Source organism: Carcharhinus amblyrhynchos, chromosome 14 (genome assembly GCF_965287045.1).
Source record: "Carcharhinus amblyrhynchos chromosome 14, sCarAmb.v2.hapA, whole genome shotgun sequence".
NCBI lineage: Eukaryota > Metazoa > Chordata > Chondrichthyes > Carcharhiniformes > Carcharhinidae > Carcharhinus > Carcharhinus amblyrhynchos.
The window spans coordinates 19703565-19728354 of record NC_137337.1 but is presented as its reverse complement, the minus strand read 5'-3'; the positions used below and the strand labels follow the sequence as shown (position 1 = coordinate 19728354).

At 42.4% G+C, this 24790-nt stretch overlaps 1 protein-coding gene across 6 annotated transcripts; it reads left to right on the top strand.

Moving 5' to 3' along the window:
- Positions 1 to 226: 226 nt before the first annotated feature.
- Positions 227 to 24763, top strand: LOC145352460 (ubiquitin thioesterase OTUB2-like). Of its 6 annotated transcripts, XM_080202354.1 has the most exons (7): positions 227 to 349; positions 14932 to 15024; positions 17941 to 18059; positions 19297 to 19381; positions 19800 to 19994; positions 22816 to 22890; positions 23254 to 23341. In XM_080202354.1, exons 1-6 carry the CDS (start codon positions 269 to 271, stop codon positions 22846 to 22848), a joined length of 606 nt encoding a protein of 201 aa, XP_080058480.1. In that variant the 5' UTR covers positions 227 to 268; the 3' UTR covers positions 22849 to 22890; positions 23254 to 23341. The 6 variants fall into 6 exon arrangements, with proteins under 6 accessions (XP_080058480.1, XP_080058475.1, XP_080058479.1 ...); XM_080202349.1 differs by lacking the exon at positions 22816 to 22890 and having other exon boundaries at positions 23254 to 24763; XM_080202350.1 differs by lacking the exons at positions 227 to 349; positions 22816 to 22890 and adding an exon at positions 1502 to 1589 and having other exon boundaries at positions 23254 to 24763.
- Positions 24764 to 24790: the final 27 nt, after the last annotated feature.

The following is a 24790-nucleotide window of genomic DNA, read 5'->3' as shown; positions in this document are numbered from 1 at the left end:
TAACTGCAGTAGCCCAGCACGTGCTCGGCGCCCACCAAGCAGTCGCTACATTGAGGCCACGTGACTCCGAATGGGCGCGGCCTGAGGCCATGAGACGCCGAATGGGCGCGGCCTGAGGCCATGTGACTCTGGGCGGGGGCCTGATGCCACGTGACTGCGTGGGGGCGGGACTGGCGTTTGTCCATTGTCTGTGACGTCACTTCCGGTGGTGTGTGGGCGGGGCCGTTGTGATGAGGCTGCGCGCCAGGAGGGTGGGGGCAATGTGTCAATGCAGGGCTCGGCGCTGTTTCTTACTGTCCAGCGGGGACTGAGTGCTGCACTGAGGGGGCTGGTTGCAATGGATGGTGCAGTAAGTCTCAGCTTCCCTCCTCTCAAACCCCCCCCCTCCCCACCCCTTCCACCCGCTCACTGGCTGCCAGTGTGAAACAGTGAGACAGATTAGGGGGAGGGGATGGAGCAACAAGATTGATGGGACTTTGGATTTGAGTGGGGATGGAAGAAGGTTTAAAGTTTATTTATTAATGTTACAAGTAGGCTTACATTAACACTGCAATGAAGTTACTGTCAGAAGGTTGCAGCTGGCACCATTCCCCAATAGCTTTAATACTGACAGCATTGGGTGGCATGGTGGTTAGCACTCACTCACACAAGAACAGAAAATGCTGGAAAATCTCAGCAGTTCTGACAGCATCTGTGCAGAGAGAATAGAGCCAACATTTCAAGTCTGGGTGACCCTTTGTCAGAGCAGAGAGGGGAGGATGGGGGATAAAGCAGACAAGATGGATGGGTTTTGGATTTGGGTAGATAAAAGGTTGCACTTGGCACCATTCCCCAGTGGATTTAACACTGTGATAGCATTGATTAGCACTGCTGCCTCGCAGAGCCAGGGATCTAGGTTCGATTCCTAGCTTAGCTGTGCGGACTCTGCACTCCCCATGTCTGCGTGGTCTTGAAATGTGCTGGTTAGGTGCATTGGCCATGGTAAATTCTCCTTGAGTGTAATTGAACAGGTCCAGACTGTGGCGACTAGGGGTTTTTTCACAGTAACTTAATTGCAGTGTTAATATAAGCCAGTATGTTTAATAAGTAAACTAATTAACATTAAGTGACAGCAGACTTCACCAATTCCACTGAGTGCATTTCTAGTGCATCATCAAACTGCCTGCTGTAGAGCATTTTTTCTTTGTACCTCTCAGCACTTTATTTCTAATCAAAAAAGCCAGTTGAGTCCCATCAGTGTCCCCACATGAGGAACAAACAAGATCCAGGCTGACCAGACTTTCCATCCCATCTTGGATTTGATCAAACAAGAGGCCAAAATATGTGTTTTTTTAAGAAGGAATTAGGTATTTCTCCTGGGGCTAAAGCGATCAAGGGATATGCGGTGATAGCGGGCTCAGGCTATTGAATTTGATGATCAGCCACGATCATAATGAATGGTGGAGCAGACTTGAAGGGCCAAATGTCCTACTCCTGCTTCGAGTTTGTGTTCCAAGCTGATGGGATGAGGCATTACACAACTTCCTGGGCTTGATCCAACACTTCATCATAGCCAAAAGGTTGAGATGGGCTTTGGAAAATTGCATCAGGTAAAGCCTCAGTTTAACCTCATTAGCTAACCTGATTCTTTACCCTAGCCAGGGCTAGCCATGTTCGCAGGCATCAGCACACCTAGTGTAATGGGCTAGCTTTGTCCCCTGCTTGAGCATAGTTTCACCTCTGCCTGCGGTACAGCAACAGGCATCTCAGATGTCAGAACTGAGGTGAGGAGAAATTTCTTCACCAGAGAGTGGTAAATTTGTGCAATTCATTACCACAGAACATAATTTAAAACATTATCTGATTTCAAGAGGAAATTAGATATAGCTCTTGGGGCTAAAGGGATCAAGGGACATGGTGGGGAAAGGGCGATTAGGACATTGAATTTGATGATCAGTGACGATCAAAATGGATAGTGGAGCAGGCTTGAAAGGCCGAATGGCTTAATGCTCCTTCTAGTTTCTATGTATCTATCTGTCCAAGTGGATTGTCCTTAAATTGTACATTGGAGTTTTGTGGACAGTATTGCTGGTGCATTTAAGGTGGGGGTAGCTCTGACGAAGGGTCATCCTGACTCAAGATGTTTGCTCAATTCTCTCTCCACAGATGCTGTCAGACCTGCTGAGATTTTCCAGCATTTTCTGTTTTTGTTTCAGATTCCAGCATCTGCCATATTTTGCCTTTATCTGAGGTGGGGGTATTCTTGGCTAAAACAAGGGAATAAGTGTTGTCCCTGTCATGCACTTAAAAGCAAATGCTGTGGATGCTGGAAATCTGAAACAAAAGGAGAAAGCGTGGGCAATTCTCAGTATGGCGGCAGCAACTGTGAGGAGCCGATATTTGAGGTCTTCTGATGAAAGGTCATATAGACTTGAAATAGCAATGCAATTCATGCATTTCTTCAAGAGTCAGGATTAATGTTGAAGTTTTTGATCTGTATCACACTTTTTATATTAATCAAATTACTTGTGATAATTTTGTGTTAGTTTCAGGAAGAAATGTTCTGTTTGCTGTCAGCTTAATTTCTTGGGTGGGTTGTTGTTGGTCCATCATCATTGATGAGGATCTCGACACCATTAGTCATTTTGAGGCTGGTTGCGGTGTGTCCGAAGATGACTGATCAGGCCAGTTCGGGCATGGAATGTCCTGGCACATATTGGACAGACCTGTGTTGATGACGCTGTAGCTGTTGCGCCGGTGGCTCTGGATTTGCACAGCCCATGTTTAAGTGCAGTAGAAAGCTTTAGATTGGCTAGGAGGGAGTTGAAGAGGGAGTTAAGAAGGGCTAGAAGAGGGCATGAGATGACTTTGGCTGATAGGATTAAGGAGAATCCTAAGGCGTTCTATAGGTATGTCAAGAACAGAAGGTTGGTTAGGGCAAGATTAGGGCCAGTTACAGACAGTAGGGGGAAGTTGTGTGTGGAACCGGAAGAGATTGGAGAGGCATTGAACCATTATTTCTCTTCGGTGTTCACGCAGGACGATATGAATGTAGCTGAGGAGGTCACTGGGGTGAAGGGGTGTAAAATAGAAAGTATTGTAGTTGATACAGAGGATGTTTTGGATATTCTAGATGGGTTGAAAATAGATAAGTCCCCTGGTCCGGACGGGATTTACCCTAGGATTCTATGGGAGGCAAGAGAGGTGATTGCAGAGCCACTGGCTCTGATCTTCAGGTCGTCGTTGGTCTCTGGTATAGTACCGGAAGATTAGAGGACAGCGAATGTTGTCCCATTGTTTAAGAAGGGGAGCAGAGACTTCCCTGGGAATTACAGACCAGTGAGTCTTACTTCTGTAGTGGGCAAGGTTTTAGAAAGAATTATTAGGGATAGGATTTATAGTTATTTGGAGAGTAATGAATTGATTAGAGATAGTCAGCATGGTTTTGTAGCGGGAAGGTCGTGCCTTACTAACCTTATTGAGTTCTTTGAGAAGGTGACCAAAGAGGTGGATAGGGGTAAGGCAGTAGATGTGGTATATATGGATTTTAGTAAGGCGTTTGATAAGGTTCACCATGGTATGCTTCTGCAGAAAATGCAGATGTATGGGATTGGTGGTAATTTAGGTACTTGGATCAGGAATTGGTTAGCAGATAGGAGACAGAGGGTGGTGGTTGATGGTAATTATTCATCATGGAGTGCGGTTACGAGTGGTGTGCCTCAGGGATCTGTTTTGGGGCCACTGCTGTTTGTAATCTTTATTAATGATCTGGATGAGGGTATAGTTGGGTGGATTAGTAAGTTTGCTGATGACACCAAAGTCGGAGGTGTGGTAGATTGTGAGGAAGGGTGTCGAAGTTTGCAGGGTGACTTGGACAGGTTGCAGAGCTGGGCCGCGAGGTGGCGGATGGAGTTTAATGCGGAGAAGTGTGAGGTAATCCATTTCGGTAGGAATAACAGATGTGTTGAGTATAGGGCTAACGGGAGGACTTTGAATAGAGTGGAGGAGCAGAGGGATCTAGGTGTATGTGTACATAGATCCCTGAAAGTTGGAAATCAAGTAGATAAGGTTGTTAAGAAGGCGTACGGTGTCTTGGCGTTTATTGGTAGGGGGATTGAATTTAGGAGTCGCAGCGTCATGTTGCAACTGTACACAACTCTGGTGCGGCCGCACTTGGAGTACTGTGTGCAGTTCTGGTCCCCACATTACAGGAAGGATGTGGAGGCTTTGGAGAGGGTGCAGAGGAGGTTTACCAGGATGTTGCCTGGTATGCAGGGGAGGTCCTATGAGGAGAGACTGAGGGATTTGGGGTTGTTTTCACTGGAAAGAAGGCGGCTAAGAGGGGATCTTATAGAAACATATAAGATGATTAGAGGTTTAGATAGGGTGGATGGTGATAGCCTGTTTCCTCGGATGGAGAAATCTAGCACGAGGGGGCATGGCTTTAAATTAAGGGGGGGTAGTTATAGGACGGATGTCAGGGGCAGGTTCTTTACCCAGAGGGTGGTGAGGGACTGGAATGCCCTGCCTGCTGCAGTTGTAAATGCGCCTAGTTTGGGGGCGTTTAAGAGATTGGTGGATAGGTTTATGGACGAAAAGGGATTGGTTTAGATTAGTGGGTCAATGTTTTTTTTTAAAAATAAGACTGGTCGGCGCAACATTGTGGGCCGAAGGGCCTGTTCCGCGCTGTAATGTTCTATGTTCTATGTTCTATGTTCTATGTTCTATGTTCTATGTTCTATGTTCTATGTTCTATGTTGTGATTCAGCAATACACTTTGCTTTGTAAGCTTGACAGCCCTTGTGGGTGAGGCAGCGCCAGGTAGGGCGGTTTTGTGCCAAAGTTTCCCAGGTGGTTGTGTCTATGTCAAGCAACTTCAGGGAGGCCTTGAGTGCGTCTTCGAAACGTTTCTTCTGCCCTCCGTGCGAGCACCTTCCAGCAGAGAGTTCCCCAAAAGGGAGTTGCTTGGGTATGATCTGACCTGTTCACTGGGTCTGCGCTCTCATCAGCAGTGTGTGGACTGATGGTAGACATGCTCTAGAGCGAACTTCAGCGTCTGGTATTTTGTCATGCCATCTGATGCATAACATTCTGTGAAGATAAGTCATGTGGAAATGATTGAGCTGCCTTTCATGCCTTCGATACACAGTCCACGTTTCACAGGCATACAGGAGGGTAGTGAGTACCGCCGGACTGTAGACCTTCAGTTTTGTTGCTGGGCTCATTCCTCGACGTTCCCATACAGTGGAGCTTTTGGGTGGGTACAATATGTATAGATGGGGGATCAGAGTTCTTTCTATGCTGCTTCAGCAATGTCCCATAACCCCAAACTCAGTAGAGCGTCTTTTCCTGCACCAATATGAACTTTTTTACACCAGCCAAGTGAGGTTGCTAATTAAAGTTGGATTTGAATCCAAGTTCCAGAAGTGAAAGATGTGTAGTGCGCCATCCCATCTTCCTGAAGTTAATGATTACTAGATTCATGGATTATTTATGCTATTTAAGCATTAAGTTCAAATCGGCCTGTCTCTGACCCAGCCACACAAACACCTGAACTGAAATTTTTTTGTATTATAGCATGTATCCAAAGTGAAGTGGGGAAAACCATAAAGATGGGTACCTGGCACAAAAAAATGGTTACCTGAGAAAGAGACATTAAGCAGGCACTGACTTTAGTGCAGACAGTTATTTGAAATTAAAACATGCAGCACAGACAGTTATTTAAAGTTAAACATGCAGGAAACAAATACTGCAGGAAGCCAGTAAGAACTTGAGGCGTTTTAAAGATAAGGACAGACTCAGGACAATAAGGTCTGATAGAGATTAGCCATAAATGGGAACGGGAATGCATAAATGCAGGAAAACCAATTACTGTATGTATAGACCGAAACTAAGTCATGGATAGTCACTGATAGAATGGGTACATTTCCTCTATGAAACAATGCAATGTTAAATGCTAATGTCTGTATATGTCTGAGTGTAACAATGTGTTAACTATCAATCCTTCTCAACTGTAATGATTTGATAAATGGTTAATGTCCGGAGTATCCATTGTCTGAAAAGTACAAAAACAAACCACTCCTATTGTATTATTGAGAAGGTAGCTGCCGAGTACTGCGGAATACCAGTCCTTTCTCCCCAAAGCTTTGTGTCTGAAATAAAAGCTGTATTATTGAATCTCCGGCCTGACTCCGGTGGTAATTTTCCCACAAAAATTGGTGTAGTCAGCTAGGATCCTATTACTGGTAAGTTTCGATCGATTGGCCACGATCGGAAAGCTGGGATAGAGATCACTGAATCTATGGGAGTCAGACGAGGTCTGGAATACAGTTTGAAAGGGGTTAAACTTATGGGGTATTTGTAGTTATAAGTATTGTTGTATACAGTATAGTGATAAGTGCTAACTGCTGATACTGATAAGTAACTGTTATTTGTGCTGCCCGACAAGAAGACAATGTAGTATTTAACAGTAATAGGATCCTAGCAAGTTGTTAAGAGGGGAAATCCCCCAGGCGAAGGTCAGGAATTGAAGTGGGCAAAGAGACACCAAGGGCACTTCGATTGTGAAGCACAAGTGGTAGAGGTCAGTTAACATCAAACTTTGTAGTGATGAACAAATGTAGGGTTGCCATCTGATTGCATGAAAGTTTATAAAGTTGGGTATCTGGATTGTGAATGTTGTAAAACGGTGCGGAAAAGGAGCTTGATCAACTCTGACCTAGTGCCACACAACAGGGACCAACCGCTCCTCCAGAGGAGTGGGAAGTGCTAGAACACAACGTAGCACCAGTAACCCAAGGGGGAACAGACGCACAGCCAAAGGCAAATTATAAACCCTTCACCCCAGGTGAGAGACAGTAGATAATGGCTTCCCTGGGTAAATCACAACCTAGAAGAGCAAACACTAAATTCTGGGAAGAATTAGACACGATCTGGGTAGGACACCAATTACACCTGAGAGATGTACACCAGCTGGTCAGGGCAGCCTGTCCAGCAGATAAATGGAGGCAGGTCGCAGGTGAACCCGTCGCTCCTCCAGCACAGGATTATGGGGGGGATGGTGGACACATGTAGTCCTTCTAACATCGGAGATAGATGCCCAACAAGCACCCTTCACCCACTTTAAAGCAGAGATTCAGAGGGTATTAGGGAATGCTCCCACTAACTGGAGCAGAATTACCACAACAAAACAGGGGAAGAAGCTTCTGAATGTGGGGAACGAATGTTCCAGCTATATCAAGAGTGCTCAGGACAAGGAAACCCAGGTCAAGGAGATCGAGCATTCATCCAGGCTTTTAAGGATGGATGTCTCTAGCGCTCACCAAGTCATCCTAAAACTGGGAGTTATGTCCCAAGATTATGATGAGTTGGTAGAGTGGGCTAGCGGTGTACTGGGAGAAGAGAAATCCCAGGTAGGTACGAGACTAGAAAGAGTAGCAGCTTAAAGTAACGGGAATGGAACAAAGTCTAAACTGACTTGCCACAATTATGGCCGGAAAGGGAACAGATTTGGGAACAGTGAGAAACATTGCAGCCACTGTAATAAACACAGATACACAGAAGCAATGTGTTGGAATAAACACGGGAGACCCCCGACCCGATACATGACCCGTAGCATAACCGGAGGAACCTCAAGACTCCCAGGATCAGCAAGATTGACGGTCTGCAGCCCCCATTCACTACGGGATCTAAAGCTGGTTTTAGAATGGGCGGCATGGTGGCACAGTGGTTAGCACTGCTGCTTCACAGCTCCAGGGACCTGGGTTCGATTCCTGGCTTGGGTCACTGTCTGTGTGGAGTTTGTACGTTTTCCTCGTGTTTGCATGGGTTTCCTCCCACATTCCAAAGATGTGTGGGTTAGGTTGTTTGGCCATGCTAAATTGCCCCTTAGTATCCTGAGATGCATAAGTTAGAGGGATTAGTGGGTAAATATGTAGGGATATGGGGGTAGGGCCAGGCTGGGATTGTGGTCGGTGCAGACTCGATGGGCCAAATGGCCTCTTTCTGTATTGTAGGGATTCTATGATCTATGAATGGGGACCTGAGCAGAAAGGCTTACAGTAAACTAAAAACAGAACTGATGTCAGCCCCTGGACTAGGATTACCCGATTCTAATAAGGACTTCCATATCCATTGTAGCAATGAGGGAGGGTTCTATTCTGCAGTGGTAACACAGAACCATGATGACAGAAAGAGATCCATAGGGTATTATTCAGCTGCAGAAGGGCCGGTAGTCGCCGTACTGCCAAGGTGCATAGCCACCTTGGAATGCGTTACCTGGGCCATAAAGGTTAGCGAGCCAGTAATCATGACAGGGAATATAATCCTTCACACCAAACACCTGGGTGGAAATGTTGAAAACTAAGATCAGTCTCGAACGTGAGAAGGGCTAAGTGGGAAGCTAATCCGTGATAATAATGAGGGATACAGGGAATAACCCAGCAGAAGGGATTTTAGATGAAGGAGAGCCACACAATTGTGGGGATATAGATATGGTCGAAGGAGAGAGTAGTATAAAGGATATACCCTTAATAACAGCTAAGGAGACCCTTTTTGTAGATGGGTTATGCAAATATGTGGCAGGTTCACCCCGGACAGGGTGGGCAGTAGTGAATGACAAATTAGAGACAGTAAGGTCAGGAAGGATTGACGGAGGTCTATCCGCACAAGTGGCAGAACTAGTGGCACTCACACAGGCACTAGAGTTACCTGAAGGCAAAACGGTGAACATCTATACAGATGTTATGCGTTTGGAGTCATACATGGCTACATGATAGCATGGGGAAGAAGAGGGTTCATAACCACGGGAGGAACCCCTATTAAGCACGAGCAAAGAATTGAGGTACTGTTGAGAACGAGCGAGAAACTTAGAGAAGCTACAGTAATCAAAATTAAAGTGCACCAGGAAGAGATAAGCCGGACTGGTTAAATTTCAAAGGGAACCAAGCCGCAGATAGGGTGGCACAGTTAGCCTTGGGACAGGAGACAATTGGCAAGCTGCCAGTAGCAGCGATAGAACAGACGAGACAAAATAGATATTCGGGACTTACATGAGAACACCTCAAAAGAGGAAAAGGAGAAATGGGAAACACAGGGAGCAGTCAAAGGGACTGATAACATTTGGAGACGCGAAGATAAGCTAATAGCACCAGAGTGCATACAAAACACCCTATTGGAACTACACCACAGACTCTCACGTGGGTGGAGAGGCCATGATAAACAGTATAGGAAAGGAATGGGGAGAGACATAGCCCGACACTATCCACCAATGCATGACGTGCGCGCAACACAACCCTGGTAGACCAGAGGGACCCTGGGAACATCTGCAAATAGATTTCACAGGGCCACTACCACAATCCCATAGCAAAACTTATTGTCTGGTTATTATAGACCAGTTCACCAGGTGGGTAGAAGTGTTCCCTACTACAAATTGTACTGCTACCACAGTGGCAAGATATTGGCAGAAGAGGTAATCTCTAGGTGGGGAGGACCCCTACAAATCGATTCGGACCAAGGGGCGCACTTCACCGGAAAGGTGGTAATAACAGTATGCCAATTAATGGGAATAAAACAAAAATTTCACATCCTTTACCACCCACAGAGTTCTGGAATGGTGGAGTGTATGAATATAAGAACATAAGAAATAGGAGCAGGAGTAGGCCATCCAGCCCTTCGAGCCTGCCCCGCCATTCAATAAGATCATGGCTGATCTGTCGTGGCTCAGTTCCACATTCCTGCCCTCTCCCCATAACCCTTAATCCCCTCGCTTATCAAAAACCCATCAACCTGCGTCTTAAAAATATTTAGCGAGGCAGCCTCCACCACCTCAACGGGCAGAGAATTCCAGAGATTCACCACCCTTTGAGTGAAGAAGTTCCTCCTCAACTCCGTTCTAAACCGCCCCCCCTTTATCTTGAGGCTGTGCTCCCTAGTCCTACTGTCCTTTCTGAGCGGGAAGAGCCTCTCCACCTCTATCCTATCCATCCCATTCATCATCTTATACGTCTCAATGAGATCTCCCCTCATTCTTCTAAACTCTAACGAGTACAAGCCTAGTTTATTCAGCCTCTCCTCATAGCTCAACCCCCTCAACTCTGGTATCAGCCTAGTAAACCTCCTCTGCACTCCCTCCAAGGCCAAAATATCCTTGCGTAAGTATGGTGACCAAAACTGCACACAGTACTCCAGCTGCAGCAAGACCTCCCTACTTTTATATTCAATCCCCCTCGCTATGAAGGCCAGCATCCCATTCGCCTTCCTGACCACCTGCTGCACCTGCAGGCTGGGTTTTTGCGATTCATGCACAAGGACCCCAAGGTCCCTCTGCACCGTCGCCTGCTGCAGTTTTTCGCCCCGTAAGTAATAGTCCTTCCTACCATTATTCCTACCAAAGTGGATCACCTCGCACTTGCCAACATTAAATTCCATTTGCCATTTCCTGGCCCATTCGCCCAGCCTATCTAGATCCTTCTGCAGACTCTCCACACCCTCCGCGCAATTTGCTGTTCCACCAATCTTGGTGTCATCAGCAAATTTCGACACCCTACACTCGGTTCCCTCCTCCAGATCATCTATATAAATGGTAAATAGCTGAGGCCCCAGCACCGACCCCTGGGGCACTCCATTAGTCACCAACCGCCAATCCGAATAGCACCCATTGACCCCCACTCTCTGCCTCCTATTTGACAGCCAATCCTCTATCCACGCTAACACCCTATCCCAAATCCATGCCCCCTTACCTTCTGCAATAACCTCTTGTGAGGCACCTTGTCAAACGCCTTCTGAAAATCAAGAAAGACCACATCCACCGGCTCTCCTCTATCCACCGCCCTAGACACTTATGTGTCTAGAACACTTATGAATACACTAGCTAAAGGCAGACAAACATCAGGAAAATGTGGACAGAGGTATTACCCACTATACTAATGAGATTAAGAGCTACCACAAACTGGACAACCGGATTAACTCCTTATGAACTAATGACAGGACGGGCAATGCAATTACCAGAAAGCGTCATAACAGGTGCGACCGATGTAGGTTCACTAAAAAATAAAATCAGGAGATATATTTTGGAACTAAGCACCCAACTCAAAGGGATGTGCAAATTGGTAAAAGACAATCAGGAGATAAAAGACACACACAGAGAGCTTGAAACGCTCCCTGAAGTCCCAATGGTGGGAAGTCGCGTCCTAGTAAAAGCATTACCTGACAAACCAGGGTTTGCATCAAAATGGAATGGGCCATATGAAGTTATAATTAGTGGAGACACCTGTACCTGTATAGATGTAAGAGAAATATTGGACCCAGCTGAAATTACACATAGAAATGAATGAATGCCTGAATTAACAGGACTGCTTTCCTTAACACAGGCAAAGGCTGCAAGCAAGAGTAACTGGCGCGTTTGGGTTAATAGTATAACTTTTGGAGATTATATAAAATATAGTATTCGGATTGATACTTGATCGTTGCAAATATGTATGTAATGGCTGTATGTAACTACTACTTTGCATTGTCGTGACTATAAATTTGACTGGATTGGAGGATAATCTATTTTACAAAGTTCATATACACTTACACGGGAATCAAACTGTATGTTACCTGTTAGCACAATCAGTAGAAGCCCTACTTGTAGCCACCCCTGGGTGGACCCCTCATGACTTGTATACTGTAGATACATCAGATGCACCCTGTAAGGGACAAATTAGCAAATATAAAAGAGGTATACAGGGGAGATGTGTGGGACTTGTAAACCCCACAGATCCTGTGTGCAGGGGGTTCCAACAGATTGGAGGAAAAGCTTGTTCAGATACCGCAAGCTATCCGCTTTGTTTTACGGGACAGGGATGGGGATGTGCCTGTGCCTTGGTTCCTAAGAATGATTCCTGTGTGCAGATGCAGTGTGTCCGTCAACATTGTCGGGTTAATAAGGGACAGTTTACTTGCCCTTGTGAGGAACAGAAATGTCTAAGTGTAACCGTGGAAAGACAGCTCATTTGTGGACAATGCAAAGGGACTCATGTAAGTTCAGCCGAATGGACATATCCATTTGATACTTACCAGGTGGTGGGATCAAACGCGGAGTCAAGTAAACTGAACAATTGGCAATATGAACAAACTCATAATTGAAACTCTAAAAGTTACCGGCTAAGAAGAAATATACGTTCCTCTTCACTGGTACTTGCACAACAGAAACACCAAACCTCCCAAACCGTTTTGCAGTAGGACCAATGACTGTTCCATGCCCTCAGAAGGGGCATATTCGGAGAACAGTAGTAACCCGGGCTATTAGCAAAGAATTCTGCGCCAACTGGGAAGCCATGGACACAATGGGATCCTCACTGGGATACGGGTTCCTTGGAGCCCTATCTGTGGGAGGGGCAGCAGGAGTGATTAGTGCAAAGAGTAGGAATCATATTGTTTGTGGACTAACAGTCCTGGGAAACAGCACTTCAAAAGCAGTGGGGGCTGTTAACCAAGAAATGGCTGAACTGAGATTATATGCACAGCAGACATGATATGCAGTGGACTACCAGTTAGCATAACAAGGGGGAATATGTACAGTCATAGGCAACAAATGCATAACCCATGTCACAAATGAGTCCTATAACATTACCCAAGTCATCCATAACATCAGAGAACAACTTGATAACTTCAGACAGGGACCCAAGAAAAGAAGTAGCTGACTGGAATGGCTAGTAGGGGGGTCCTGGGAATCTTATCTATTACATGGATTAGTCATATTTATTTCAATTGTAATTGTCTGTTGTCTAATTGTTGGATGCCTAAAAGTTTGCTGCAAGGTTATGGTGATGAGAATTGTAGTAAGAAGTCTGACAACACTGGGTTTAAGTCCAACCGATTTATTTGATAGTAAGCTTGCAAGCTTTCAGGGTTTGCCCCTTCAGGTGAAAATTCATCACCTGACGAAGGGGCAAACCCCGAAAGCTTGCGAGTTTACTGTCAAATAAATTGGTCGCACTTAAACCCAGTGTTGTCAGACTTCTTACTGTGTTTACCCCAGTCCAATGCTGGCATCTCCACATAATGAGAATTGTGCCAGGAACCAGTCTATCCATCAGGGAAGAACCCATGATGAAGATCCTGAAGACATTAGAAGAAACGAAGAGAAAGAAAATTGACCTCTATATGTGAATGTGTAATTGTTGGTCTAGGGATTATTGAAATCATAATCCGTACTGAAAGTGGGGACTGAAGTGGGTAAAATCAAAATGGTGGCCTGGCACATAAAATGGTTACCTGAGAAAGAGACATTAAGCAGGCACTGACTTCAGCGCAGACAGCTATTTGAAATTAAAACATGCAGCACAGTCAATTATTTAAAGTTAAACATGCAGGAAACAAATACTGCAGGAAGCCAGTAAGAGTTTGAGGCACTTTAAAGATAAGGACAGATTCAGGACAATAAGATTTGATAAAGAGATTAGCCATAAATGGGAATGGGAATACATAAATGCAGGAAAACCAATTACTGTATGTATAGACCAAAACTAAGTTACTGATAGTCACTGACAGAGGAAATGTATCGATTCTATGAAACAATGAAATGTTAAATGCCAATGTCTGTAATTTGTCTGAGCGTAACGATGTGTTAACTATCGATCCTACTCAACTATAACAATGTGTTAAATGGCTAATGTCCAGACTATCCATTGAAAAGTATAAAAATGAACCACTCCTATCGTATTATTGAGAAGATAGCTGCCAAATACTGTGGAGTACCAGTGCTTTCTCCCCAGAGCTTTGTGTCCGAAATAAAGCTGTACTTTTGAACCTCCGGTCTGACTCTGGTGGTAATTTCCCACAACAATTTGTATCACACTTTTTCTATTAATAAAATTACTTCTGATAACTTTATTAGTTTCAGGAAAAAATGTTCTATTCGCTGTCTATTTAATTTCTTGGGTGGGTACAATATGTATAGATGGGGGATCAGAGTTCTTTCTATGCTGCTTCAGCAATGTCCCATAACCCCAAACTCAGTAGAGCACCTTTTCCTGCACCAATGTGAACTTATTTCTTTTAGACCAACCGAATGAGGTTGCCAATTAAAGTTGGATTTGAATCTAAGTTCCAGAAGTGAAAGGTCTGTAGTGTGCCATCCCATCTTCCTGAAGTTAATGATTACTAGATTCATGGATTATTTATGCTATTTAAGCATTAAGTTCAAATTGGCCTGTCTCTGACCCAGCCACACAAACACCTGAATTCAGCTGAAGTTTTCTTGTATTACAGCATGTATCCATGGCATATTGAAGTTACAGGAAGAGAAAAATTGAAATTTTTCACCCTTGCGTTAACTTTGCAATGCAATGGTAAGAAAATTGTAAAATCCCCACAGTGCAGAAGGAGGCCTTTGGCCGTAACCCCATATATTTATCCTGCTAATCTCCCTGATACTCAGCTCAATTTAGCATGACCAATTAACCTAACCTTCATACCTTTGGACTCATCGTTACTTTTTGATAGTTTCCTGATCGTTTGTTCACAAAGGTTGCCTTTTTTATTCAGTCAACCCCTTGTTTTAATTTTTTTTTTAAAGGGTGTCGACCTCACGGCCTTTGACATTTCTGTGAAATCCTGCCCTCTTGACTGGTTAATATTTTAGTCGCAGCCCCATTCATGTTTGTTTCAGGGGGTTAGATGGAATCTACCACTTTCTGTTTTGTGAGCTCCACATTTCTGCAATGTACATTGTCAGGACCATGTTCCAGATTGGGTCCCATCATATTCTGATTATGTTAGGGCTCATGAGCTTCGTAATTTGTTTACCATATGAGGACTGCCAGCAAGGCACTGTATGTAGAATATTAGGATATTGGATCTTTGTTCAAATGTCAAAATGTATAGATTTGTATTTGTGGATGTAAAAAAAAACTTCTGAGTACTGATTTACATGCTCTATTAAGCGTTATTTTCCCTTTTGTTAAATAGTTTGGATCTGGTTGTATAGTCTCTGATAAAAATGAAATACTAGCACTTGGAGAAGAGCATCCTGAAGATAGAATTTACCAAAAAAAAGTGCAGGTATGATGTTGTTCACTTATAGCTCTGAAAATGTTTCTATTTATCTCAGCATTCATGAATACCAGACAATGATGATAATAGACTAGATTTTGTGATTGCCACAAAGCAGGGTCACACACCATTGACTTGCAGGAAAGTTGCCTACAAAGATCATAGAATCCCTACAGTGCATAAGAAGGACATTCAGTCCATCAAGTCTGCACCGACTCTGACAGAACAGCTTACCCAGGCCCATCCCCTGCCCTATCCCAGTAACTCCGCACATTTACCCCACTAATTTAAAAAAAATATATTTATGGGACTGGCATCACTAATTGGCCAGCATTTATTGACCATCCTTAGTTGTCTGAGGGCAGTTGAGTGTCAACCACATTGCTGTGGCTCTGAAGTCACATGTAGGCCAGACCAGGTAAAGATGGCAAATTTCTTTCCCTAAAGGACATTAGTGAATTAGATGGTTTTTACTGACAATCGGCAATGGTTGTTTGGTCATGAGTAGATTCTTGATTCCAAGTTTTTTTTTATTGAATTCAAATTCCAGCATCTGCTGTAGTGGGATTTGAACCCGGGTTCCCAGAACATTAGCTGAGTTTCTGGGTTAATAGGCTAGTGATAATAGTATTAGGCCTAATTTCCCTAACCTATATACCTCAGGATATGAAGGAGCAATTTAACATGGTCAATCCATCTAACCTGTACATCTTTGAAGCAGCAACCAATGTGATGTGGATTTAAAACAAGAGCCTGGTCAGGGAAAAATGTTTTGACATGCAGTAGCCGTGATGTCAGCAAACAGATAAAGACTAATCATATTGAAGTATTAACACAAAGCAAATCAGGAAGTTACAAACCCTCAATATCCTTCACTTTTAATATTAATTTTCAGGCAGTGAAGTGATTAAGATTAAAAAAAACTGATGGACTTTTTAAAAAAGAAATAATTTCAAAATATGTAGAATATTTTTATTATGGAGAAATTTGGTATTCAACAAATAAATATAAGATTAGCTTTTTGGGTCTGGTGAGTGTTTAGCAATAATTACGAAATTAGCGCACTGCTCAGAATTCAGTTACACTTCATTGAAAACCAAGTGTAAAAAGTGAAACTAATGGTGTCAGAGTGGAAGTTTGTGTCAATTCAGTTGATTTCTCATTGATTGCAGTCAGGGATGGGAATGGCCTTATTTGCATCCCCTGGAGATGGGTAGAATTCCTGACAGCAATTTCCAATTTCTGCGTTACTCTGTGCATGTTCACAGTCCAGAAGTTGCTGTCAGTTTCAGTGGGGTAATGAGGATGAATGCCGTTAGTTTCACAATATTTACCATTGCGAAATGCAAACTAATATGTGTCATTATCAATGTATTGCAAACGGAGTTATTGAAGCAGCGGTAAGAATTTAAATTTTTTGATGCACAAATGAGTATGTCAGCTGCAGTACAAAACTATGACCTGAGTTAGATTCATATCTGCATATATTACCTTTGGCAGTGTAGGAGGAGTTAATGGAAATACAGGCATTTTTTCAAAAATTAAACTTTACAAGGTTAGGTAAGTTTGTTGAGTATACTGTGACTTTTTTCCATCTTAATCTGTCCCACAAACTCTTTGGAAATCTGTTGTTCGACAGCATCTTCCTGTTTGAATATCTTGCAGTATATGTAGGGTAGGAGCTGCCATTGTACACTTTAATCTCTGAATTCATATTTCTCAGTCTATCTAGCTTATATGCCAAACTGGTGGGCCAGCAGCCTGCACTCCAAGTCTTTCTGTTTGGGCAGCAGTGAGCAGGTGTGGATTAGATGGCATTGACATTTTAAAAAAAAAACATACTCAACACTACAACCTAAACTTTTCCCAATAAAATGGACATCTAACTTTATTTTTTGACTACTTAACAATGTGTATAGACAGACCATGATCATAGAATTCCTGCAGTGCAGAAGGAGGCCATACAGCCTACTGAATCTGCACTGACTCTCTGACAGAGTATCTTACTCGCATTGCTTTGGACAACGGGAGGAAACCAGAGCATCTGGAGGAATCCCACACAGACACGAGGAGAAGGAGCAGCACTCCGAAAGCTCGTGTTACCAAATAAACCTGTTGGACTTTAACCTGGTGTTGTGAGGTTATCTACTGTGTCTACCCCAGCCGGCAACTCCACATCATGGACATGAGGAGAATGTGCAAACTCCACAGTCACCCAAGGGCAGAACTGAACCCAGATCCCTGGAGCTGTGAGGCAACAGTGCTAACCACTGTACCACCGTGCTGCCTTCAATTTGTTGTCAGATTATCAAGAAGTATTTTCTCTCCCAGAAGAGAATATTGGGACTTCATTTTAAAGACAGCCCACTGTAATTGAGTTAAATGAGCTACAAACCGAACACTTTGTGAAGTAAAAATACAATTGAAAATTGTGTATTAGGCTAACAAGCTTATTAGCAGTGAGGTCACAACAACAGACTTCTATGCTGTATCTGGATGAAACTCTGGCTCCAGCTGCTTAATAAATTCTGTAAGCACAATAACTTGAGTTGTGAGGAATGAACCATTTATATATTTATAAAAAAAAAGGCTTCAATTAAATAAATCATTTGTCTCGTTGAAGATTGAGTACTAAAATTTGAGTACTGAACCTTCATCCTGACTCTCTTTCTCATGGCTCAATTCTGAAATTTGTCTTTGTCAGTTCATCATTTGCTGCTGGATGAATTTACCAGTTTCATATTTGTGCCAGGATACTATACAACAGAATTCCTAAAGGACTGCTTTTCATTACAATGCAGGTCTGAATGTGGTAGTCGTTTCTATCAGACTTCAAGCACATGATTTAAATATCGAAAGAAATAATTTGAAAGTGATTTTTCTCGTGGCAGGCTATATGTGTGAGATGTACCTTTCTCTTTAAAGGATATTAGTAGAAAGTATTCTTTCTTCCGAAGAACGCTTGGTGATGGGAACTGCTTTTATCGAGCACTGAGCTTTGCTTACCTGGAATCACTACTTGGAAGTAAGAAGGGAATACAGAAGTAAGTTTGTTTTACAGTTCCTGTTTGTAATATTGCATTTGGCTGTATAGTGATAAGTTGGATGGAGCTACAAGGTAGTCATGCAATTGAGTTCAGATTTGCAAACTTGGAAGTACAGTCCATTAGCCATTGATTCTTCCTATGTTAGTGTGGAGGAGGAAGTTGGGGGAGAGGCGTTCAAGACTAGACTGGGGAATTTTATTTCCCTCTTCCTCTCTGAAGAATAGATTTGTATGGCACAGAAGGAGGCTGTTCTGTCCATTGTGTCTGTGCTGGTTAAGGGAGATGTAGAGGAGAAGTTTTCCACACACACAGTGGTGGGTATCAGGAACACATTGCCCGAGAATGTGGTGGAAGCAAGCACATTAGCAACATTTAAGAGGCATGATTTGGGAGGGAATAGAGGGATGCAGATCGAATAAGGACAGAAGGTTTTTTTTTTAAGTTAGGGCATCATGATTGGCACAGTCTAGGAGGCCCTAAGGGCCTGTTCCTGTGCTATACTTTTCTTTGTTCTTTATTCCAGGTGCTGTATAAGTATTTATTCCAGTGCAGATACTGTTAAAGGTGATACTAGGTTTCCATGGGCTACTCATTTCAAGTTTGCTGCAAGTCAAGGGCTGGAATTTTCCTGCCTATTGGCGTGGAATCCACCGCAGAAGATTGAGCGGCCCAGTCCAAAGTCATAGAATCCCTACAGTATAGAAAGAGGCCATTCGGCCCATCGAGTCTGAACCGCCCACAATCTCACCCAGGCCCTATCCCCGTAACTCCCATAGTTACCCTAGCTAATCCCCCTGACACTAGGGGACAACTTATCATGGCCAATCAACCTAACGCGCATATCTTTGGAGTGTGGGTGGAAACCGGAGCATCTGGAGGACACCCACGCAGATACAGGGAGAATGTGTAAACTACACAGACAGTGATCCGAGGCTGGAATTGAACCTGGATCCCTGGCGCGGAGAGGCAGCAGTGCTAACCACTGTGCCACCATGCTGCCCACTAAAGTCTTTTGGTGTGACCGGACAATCCTGGCACTGGGTGGAAAATTCCGCTCAAGGTTTTGACTAAATTTTTTGTTGGCTTTTCTACGCTTGGAGAAATGATAAATATGTATAAGACAAAAATTATGATTTCCTTATAGATAGTAAACAAGTGAAAATCTTCGCCATGGTGTTAAGCACGTTAACCTTACAGGTTTAATCACCGTTTCTCTGAATTTCTTTTATTTTAGACTAAGAAAGAATTTAATGCGAAGTAGAGATGAACTTTCATCTGCTGGATTTGCTGAAAGTAAATTTGAAAACTCTTTCACCGCTGTGAGTATTTTAGTTCCTGAAGAACTGCGGGAAATTAGGAATTTGAAGGTCTTATTTGTCTTTTGACTCAACTCCACAAAAATAATGAACAAATCAAAATTTCAAAGGGAGTATTCATAATTCTACACGTGGAATTTGTGATACTGCACAGAATTGCAACCTTTTCCTCTAATACCTACCAGCTCACAGATCTGATTGTTTTAAATACTAGTGTGGACAATTTTGTCCATTTGTCTTTGTGTTATGGTCTCTAACCGAGGAAGATCTTGTTGGAGGACATTCTCCTGTGTGGCTGAACATTGGTCAAAGTGAGCCATCTTAATTTTCTGTTCTCAGTTTGCTAAGTAACTTTGTAGTTTCCTTTTAAGAAAGAAAAATGCATTGAAACAGATATTACTGTTAGGTTCTCTGGTTCTAGTTTATGGATGTGATTGACGTGGTGGAAACAGATGGTTCCGTCTCAAAGCTCCTTGCCGTTTTCAATGACCGTGGCATTTCAGATCACTTAGTGCAATACCTCCGACTGATAACGTCCGGGTACTTACAGAAGCGGTCTGAGTTCTTTGAGCTTTTTCTGGAGGGAGGTGTAAGTGTTAAAGACTTCTGCACTCAGGTCAGTTCCAGAATTTGATTATATTAATTGGTTTCATTTACTCAACATGGAGTTTCCTTTAGAACTTCAGGTGGAAAAAAAATATTTTTGAATATTGATGAAACAATATTGCCTTCCTAATTAGTTACTGTACCTGTATGTTAACTTTTATAATTAATCCATGAGGACACCCAACGCCCCCGAATACCAACTGCAATGCTTTCTCTTCATTTAAAAATAGACGGCACGGTGGCACAGTGGTTAACACTGCTGCCTCAGCGCCAGGAACCCTGGTTCAATTGCAGCCTCTGGTCACTCATCGTGTGGAGTTTGTATATTCTCCCCATGTTGGCATGGGTTTCCTCCCACAGTCCAAAGATGTGCAGGTTAGGTTGATTGGTTGTGCTAAATTGATCCTGCTGTCAGGGGGTTTAGCAGGGTAAGTATGTGGGGTTATGGGAATAGCACCTAGATGGGATTGTGGTCAATGCAGACTCAAAGGGCTGAATGACCTCCTGCACTGTAGGGATTCTGTGACTCAATGAAAATGTATTCTGCTTTTCTATTATTTCCACTTAAGTGAATAACCTCACATTATACACTATTCCCTTGCCCACTCACTTCACCTATTTATTCCTTTGCAACTTCTTGCATCTTATTCATAACTTTCCCACTAGCTTTGCATTGTCAGAAAACTTGGGATACATATCTCTCAGTCCTTTTCATTTAAATCATTAGTGTTGTTAGGGATTACCAGGAATTTGACCCAATGATAGTGAAGGAATAGTGATGTACTTCCAAATTAGGAATGTGTGTAGCTTGGAGAGGAATATGCAGGTGGTGACGTTCCCATGAACCTGCTGCCCCGGTCCTTCTATGTAGTAGTGCGTTTGGCAGGTATTGTAGCAATAAGTTGCTGCAATGCATCTTGTAGATGGTATACACTGCTGCCCCTGTGTATTGGTGGGGGAAGAGATTGAATGCTTGAAGTGGTGGATGAGATGCCAGTCAAGTGGGTTGTTTTAGCCTGGATGATGTCGAACTTCTTGAGTGTATTTTCATGCAAGTGGAGAGATTTCCATCGTACTCTTGACATGTGCATTGCAAATAGTGGATAGGTTTTGAGGCATCAGGTGAGTTACTCACCTCAGAATTCTTGGCCTCTGACTTGCTCTTGGAGCCACATTATTAATATGGCACCAAAAGAGAAGACGCTGGAAAATTTCAGCAGGTCCAGCAGCATCTGTAAGGAGAGAAATGAGCTTACGTTTCGAGTCCAGATGACCCTTTGTTAAAGCTTTGTCAAAATCTCAAGCCAGCTGAGATTTTTCAGCGTTTTCTCTTTTGGTTTCAGATTCCAGCACCTGCAGTAATTTGCTTTTATTAATATGACGGGTCTAATTCAATATCTGGTCATGATAACCCCCAAGATGTTCAACAATGTTGATGTGAAATTGCAGAGACTTACTTGGGATCTCGAGCTCGCTCTTTCCATAAATTCACCTGCCCTGTTATCCTTATGTAACTTTATTTTTATACATTTATGGTTATTTTAATTAAGTCCCCCCTCCCCCTGCTCTGGGGTATCCACTTCTTTTATTCCACTCCTCCTTGCTGTGCTCTTATTCCATTGCTCCTTTTTGATTAAACCAATTTCTGTTATCTTATTGTGGACAGTGCCCTAGCTATGACCTTAACACTACATTCTGCTCCCTCTCCTTTCCTACTCGATGTACTGTATGAATGGTATGCTTTGCTTAACACGCAAGAAACAACACTTTTCACTGTATAACAATACATGTGACAATAATAAATCAAATCACAAGTGTAAAAGGATATATTGTCTCTGGAAAGAATGTGAAGAAGCTAACAGTTTATAAATGGTATTGAGGATCTTACATTGGAAGGTTAGTGCCTTTCATTCAGGGCGAGTGTGTAGCATAGAAAGGATCTTATTTAGGTTTTTCCAAAGAACATACAAACTAAATCCCAGAATGTGAAACTAAACTTGGAGAAAAGATAAATATAGTTAACTTTAAAAACTTTTAACACTTGGCCGAGTGGGATGACAGTAGTAGGGGAGAATACTTAAGGCGATGGATGAACTTTTGACAGGTATTGAAGACAATCAAAGTGTGGGAAATAAATCTGATGTTTAGGACCAAATTAATGAAGGGGCTTCCTGCATTATGTTCATAAGTGAATTGAAGCATGTTGGCAGTGAGAAAGGTGTGTTTCACACATAAGCCAACAAGAATAACTGGTTTCCTGGAACTTGCTTTGGTGACTGGAGAGGATTTTCCCAAAGTTGGTCTTGAAATCAATTATTCATTTTTTTTTGCTCAGGAGTTGGCAATTATTTGTGAAGATGAATTATTTGATGTGCTTTTACCTCATCCTGTGTGTTTAGGTGCCTGCTAATATATTTATGCATTATTTTGAGAGAGTTCTCCTGTGGTCAACATTTGTTCTTTAACAATACTCCCAAAGATAGATTAGCTAGTCATTCATTTTTTGAGAACATACTATGTTTAATAGTTGTACTTGAATAGGTAATATAAAATTCAGTGGGTTGTTGGAAACAAAGGTGCTATATGCAACTCATTCTTTAGTAGATTAATGTTCAGAGTAAGGTATTTCACAAAAATGTTGGATATTCGTAACTCACATTTTATATAGTGCATTTAGCAAAAGTATTCCAAAGTACTTTGCAATTTGGAGGTGGGGACATGAGAGAGAAATTGGTAATAGAAAGGCATATTACTATTTTTCATCCTCTTTTGGTATTCTGCTCACTTTTACCCTCTACTCTAAATAATTCATTTTCTTTTCTCTCTGACAGCTGGCTGATTTTCTTCTCAAGATCCCTGTATAGAAATGGTTAGCCATGATGTGGAGATGCTGAAGTTGGACTGGGGTATGCACATTAAGAAATCTCACACCACCAGGTTAAAGTCCAACAGGTTTATTTGGTAGCACGAGCTTTCAGAGCACTGCCCCTTCATCACCTGACAGAGCAATGCTCTGCAAGCTTGTGTTACCAAATAAACCACTTGGACTTTAATCTGATGATGTGAGACTTCTTGCTGTAGGAATGGTTGTGATGAGATTTCTGTACAAAAATACTTATTCAGTTGACACATCCTGCCATGTCTCTGACCAGAGAAGGACCAATCTCTTGCGGAGGGTATTTGTACTCGAGATGGAGTAATTTTTCAGTGTTAATAGTACTTTTGTCTACAGTATATAAAAATAATAATACTGAGTTTTCCTCTTGCAGGAAGTGGAACCAATGGCTATGGAGAGCGATCACATTCATATCACTGCGCTGACCCAAGCACTGAATTTACCAATCCAGGTTGAATATATGGACAAAACGGATACTGAAGTTAATCATCACGTCTTTCCTGAGGGATCAAAGCCTTTGGTTTACCTACTTTACAAGCCAGGCCATTATGACATACTTTATAAAGCAAATAAACCAAAATAGTCTTTGATCTGCCTTGTGATATTAAAACAGTTTTAGTGCTTGGGACAGGGTTTGATAAAGACTCTTAGTTTTGACACACTTATGAACACCATCATTCTGCACAGTAGAAAATTGATGTATATCCCCAGGTAAAAATGGAGTGAATAGAGCATTTCATTGCCATATTTATGTGGTATGGTTATGATGCACTGTATACAAGATTTGTCTCTTTTGATATAGCCTTGCAGCAAAGAATACATTTCTGGCATCAACTTTGTATAATGCTTTTAAATTTAGCTTCAGAAGTTCTATCCTTTGATCTAGCTTTCTTCTTGCCCCTTCAATAACTCATGTCTAACATCTGATTTAGTTCCTGCTCATCTATGTCCAATCACTATTCACAGATTGAGGCCTCTTCCCTCAGTTCAGAATGTTTTCCTCCTTATGCATCCCAGGTGAGACTTGAATCCTCGTTGATGGTCCAGATTTTAATATGGCAGCCATTGCCACAGTTTTTTGACTGTGGTTAAAGCATTTTCTAACTAGTAATTATAAGTATATTCTATATTGGCTTCATTTTAGGTAAATGATAGCAGCCTTGTAGCAGATTAAGAGTGATCATAAAGTATTGCATCATCTATGTAGAATGATTGAAACCCTACAATGGCAGAGGCTATTCATCCCAGAGCATCTTACCCAGGCCTTATCCCAGTAACTCCATGTATTTACCCTGCTAATCCCCTAACCTACTCATCCTTTGGGCACTAAGGGGTAATTTACCACGTGCACATCTTTGGACAGTGGGAACCTACACGGACAGGGAGAACGTAGAAACTCAATCAGCCAAGGCTGGTGCTGTGACATACTAACCAGTATGCCACCCATATACCATTTAATTTGGATTTATTGTTAATAGTATCTAATGAAATCTAAGAACTGATCTATCAGATACTCAATTGACTGTAGTGCAAAATGAATTGTTTACATTAATACTAACATGCTTGTCAAAAATATATTGTATTATCATTCCAATCTTGCTTTACAGGCATAAGTAGCAAATGGTTGCACTGTGACCAAATTTTCCCCAGATAAGCACTTTGTAAACTCAAGCAATTCATATTAAGAAAAGCCAATTAACATCTTAAAATACTTCTGCTTGCTCTTGAATTTCACTTTATATTTTTGCAATGACCCAACACAGAGGATTTTCAGTAACTTCATTGCAGTGTTAATGTAAGCCTACTGGTGACAATAAATAAACTTAAACATGACAGTTGGTCCTATTTAGTAAGTAGAATTCTTAAAGCTGCCTTGCACATTCTTGCATACCTAGATTTTAGTCTTTAGT

Bases quoted from the DNA above. Each gene is read 5' to 3' on its own strand.
- LOC145352460 (XM_080202349.1), top strand. From the start codon at position 269: ATGCAGGGCTCGGCGCTGTTTCTTACTGTCCAGCGGGGACTGAGTGCT. The intron at 350-14,931 runs GTAAGTCTCAGC...TTTGTTAAATAG, and splicing joins TGGTTGCAATGGATGGTGCA to TTTGGATCTGGTTGTATAGT. The intron at 15,025-17,940 runs GTATGATGTTGT...TTCTCTTTAAAG, and splicing joins TTTACCAAAAAAAAGTGCAG to GATATTAGTAGAAAGTATTC.